Genomic DNA, 3,877 nt, shown 5'->3' with positions numbered 1-3,877 from the left:
TCAGCATTAGTTTTGGTAAAGAAGAATAATGGGACAAGGTGCATGTACATCGACTATAGGGCATTCAATAAGAAAAAAAATTAAAAATAGGTATCCCATTCTTAGGATTGATGAGTTGCATGGGGCATGCTTCTTCACCAAAATTGATTTAAAATCTGGATACCATCAAATTTAGATGAGAGTAGAGGACATCGAGAAGAAAACCTTTTGATGTCACTATGGCCACTTTGATTTTATGGTTATGCCATTTGGGCTAACCAATGCACCCGCTACATTTTAGAGTTGTATGAACCAAGTCTTTAGGAGGCAGTTGAGGAGATTCGTCTTGATCTTCTTTGATAACATCTTGGTCTTCAGTAAGACCTGGGAGGAGCACTTACAACATCTAGAGGAGGTCTTATCTATTCTGGAGAGAGAGTCATTGTATTCCAAGGAATATAAATTCAAGTTTGGCATGACCGAGCTCCTTTACCTTGGGCATATCATTAGCACAAATGGTGTTTGGGTCAATACCAAAAATATTAGAGCTTTTATGGATTGACCTACTCCCATAAACCTCACACAGCTCAGGGGTTCTTTGGTTTATGTATTTTTTACAGGAGGTTTGTTAGGGGATTCTGACATATTGCCACACCTTTGACGAATCTCACCGAGAAGGGTGCCTTCACATGTATAGAAGCAACACATAAATGTTTTGAGCTTCAGTGTGATGCTTCAGGAGATGGAATAGGGGAAATAATGATTCAAGAGAGACACCCCATTACGTTTGAGAGTAGGAAGCTTTGAGGAGTTGAGAGGAGCTACTCTATCAATGATAGGGAAATGTTGGCCATAATGCATACATTGGCCAAATTTTGATCTTATTTGGTAGGTGGATTTTTGATCTTATTTGGTAGGTGGATGTTTTGTGATCAATACTGATCACAATAGTATTAAATAATTCACGGGCTAACATGATCTTAATGATCGACAAAAGAAATGGGTTACCAAATTGCAAGCTTATGACTTTGACATAAAGTTTGTCAAAGGTAAGCGTGGTGGCGAACGCTTTATCTTGGAGACCTTACTTATTTTCTCTAGCAAAAATTTCAGGACATTGGAGAAACTGTATTACAGTGGAGTATGTAGGAGATGATTGGGCTTCTGTGGTAGTTGCAGGCACCATTCAGGATGATAGGTATGCAGTATTGGATGGGTTGATAAGATTTCAGAATAGGATTTATTTGATTCCTACATCATAGTTTAGAAAAGAGATCTTGAGGGCATTTCATAATGCGCCACAACTAGACATCCTGGGGTCTCCTAAACTTATAGGAAGATCCATGAGAGATTCACCTGGAAGGGACTCAAGGATGAAGTGCAAAGATATGTGAGAGAGTGTGTGGTGTGTCAATAGAATAAGGGAGAGCACACTTTTCTTGTATGATTTCTTCAGCCCTTGCCCATTCCTGAGAGGAAATGAGAAACTATTTCAATGGATTTCATCACTGGGTTACCACAAATGCAAGGGATAGATTGTATCTATGTGGTGGTAGACCACTTGAAAAAATTCACTCACTTCTTTGCTATTCTATCCACTTATACAGGAACATAGGTGGCAGATCTTTTCTTCAGAGAGATATTCAGGTTACATGAGCTGCTTAGATTCATAGTCAGTGACCAGGATAGTAAATTGATGAGTATTTTTTGGCAAAAAATGTTTAGGTCATGTGGTAAATATCTTATACCCAACATTAGTTACCATCCATAAATAGATGGGTAGTCATAGATTGTGAATAAATGGGTGGAGGGATATTTGAGAAACTATGTGAGTGCACAATGTAGAGAGCTTGCAAGGTTAGATGGCTGCATATGGGAGAGTATTGTTATAATACCACTTATCATATGTCCATCAAGATGACTCCTTTCATGACATTGTATGGTTATGAAGCACCTAGCTTCATCAATTTAGTTTTGGGGGACAATGGAGTGCCCAAAGTGAAAGACTTATTGTAGAATAGTCAATATATATTGAAAGTTCTCAGGGAGAACATGCAGTAGGCTCAAAATCAACAGAAGTTGTATGCTGATCAACATAGGGTAGAGTGCAATTTTGAGGTAGGGGATATGGTTTACATGAGGCTACAACTATATAGACAGTCATCACTCAAGAAGAGTGGAGCTGAGAAGATGAAGCCTAGGTTTTATGGACCCTACAAAGTGATTCACAAAGTGGGCGAGGTCACCTATGAGATTGAGCTTCCAAAGGGCACTCGAGTACATAATGTGTTTCATGTGTCGAGACTTAAGAAAGCCATTAGTCAACAAATTGTGCCTTCCGCAGATTTGCCATCGTTGGATGAGGAGGGTAAGGTTGTGTTGGTCCCTGAAGCTATTATGGATACCAGAGAGAGGAATCTTAGGAACAAGGTAGTTAAGGAATACTTGGTTAACTGGAGAAACCTGCCAGAGGAGGATGCTACTTGGGAAAAAGAGTAGGTATTACAACATCAGGAACTAAGATTGCTTGAGGACAAGCAATTTCAAGGGGGGCAGACTGTAATGTCCCCTACTTAATGTGACCATCAAAGTCAGTAGATTAGCCTATGATAGGAGCTTCTATAGGCTAATGAAGTGATTAGGGAGCTCATTTGACAGTATTTTCATGAGTTACTATTTTTAGTAAGTCAGTGGGAGTCAAGTGATATGGAAATTTGCAGTGTTCGGCTTGGTTGAGCTCTTTTTAACGAGCTATCATACATGGTATTTTGAGTTCGACTCTTATATGATTTTAATGCCAATGTTGATTTACTTTATTATAAAGTGATAATTAAATAAAAGACTTATTAATTAAGTCACTTTATTATAAAGTTGTTTTAAAAAGGTGTTTCTTATTTATCCCACATAGCTTATGCAAATGAAGTCGACTTCTTGGAGGACTTTATATTCTCTTGGCTAGAATGAGTTGGGGTATGATTGGATGATATTACTATTATGCTATTGGATTTCTAGGAAATTTGATTATTGGGCTTGAAGGACAAAATCCCTCTTTGCTAACATTCTCTTCGTTGTTGAAAGAAATAGTCAGGAGGATTATCGAGTGTTTCCATTTGGGAAAAATAGTGGGATTTATTGGTAAGTTTGCACATAGTAGAAGAGAGCTCTAAAGTTTAGGTCAGATTTTTCTACAATACGCATGAATAGTAATTTTTCTATAGTACACATGAATAGTGATTTTGCTATAGTGTGCATGAATAGTGTTTTGCTACAGTGTGCGTGAATAGTGTTTTTGCTACAGTGCATGTGAATAGTGTTTTTGCTATAGTGTCATGAATAGTTTTTTTGCTACAGTACTGTGAATAGTGCTGCTATAGTATGTGAACAATTTTGCATTGAGTTTCTTGTACACTCTAGCTGATAGAAGTTTGGAGGGGCTACCATTTCATCAACAGATCGCTACAACATCTACTCATAGGTTCCTTCCATCATACTATTCATTTTTGGGCATTGTAATTGTTAAAGACCAGTCTGAATATTTGTTGCAGCCTATAAGGCAATTGTATGTAAACATTTCAATTGCAAAATCAATATTTTATTAGAAAATAAGGAGGTTCTAGACTTTGTATGTTTATCGTTGTATGTTTGCTAAGTGTTTGTCAAAATGCCATGTTGAAAATAACACTCTAATTGATAATACTTAGTAATATGCAAGTCTCCTCAAAAACAAAAAAGGGGTGCTTGTTACAACAATCTATCAAAGATAACCTTGTAAGTAATCTTTGCTGACTCTACTAATGTCTCCCATGTCTTCTTCATGTGAATTTATGCAATATCCTTTTCTTGCAACTTTGTTGTTGTCTTGTCTAGACTCTCAAATGAATATGCATATGGAAATGAC

General features: G+C 37.3%; 1 protein-coding gene across 1 annotated transcript; it reads left to right on the top strand.

Moving 5' to 3' along the window:
- Positions 1-2,106: 2,106 nt before the first annotated feature.
- On the top strand, positions 2,107-2,478 carry LOC149552761 (uncharacterized). The gene has a single exon (XM_089790232.1). It carries the CDS (start codon positions 2,107-2,109, stop codon positions 2,476-2,478), a length of 372 nt encoding a protein of 123 aa, XP_089646358.1.
- The last annotated feature ends 1,399 nt before the right edge of the window (positions 2,479-3,877 follow it).

Source organism: Cupressus sempervirens, chromosome 6, assembly GCF_028749045.1.
Source record: "Cupressus sempervirens isolate cs-2001-9-10 chromosome 6, ASM2874904v1, whole genome shotgun sequence".
NCBI classification, from domain to species: Eukaryota; Viridiplantae; Streptophyta; class Pinopsida; order Cupressales; family Cupressaceae; genus Cupressus; species Cupressus sempervirens.
This window is presented reverse-complemented; position numbering and strand designations above follow the sequence as displayed.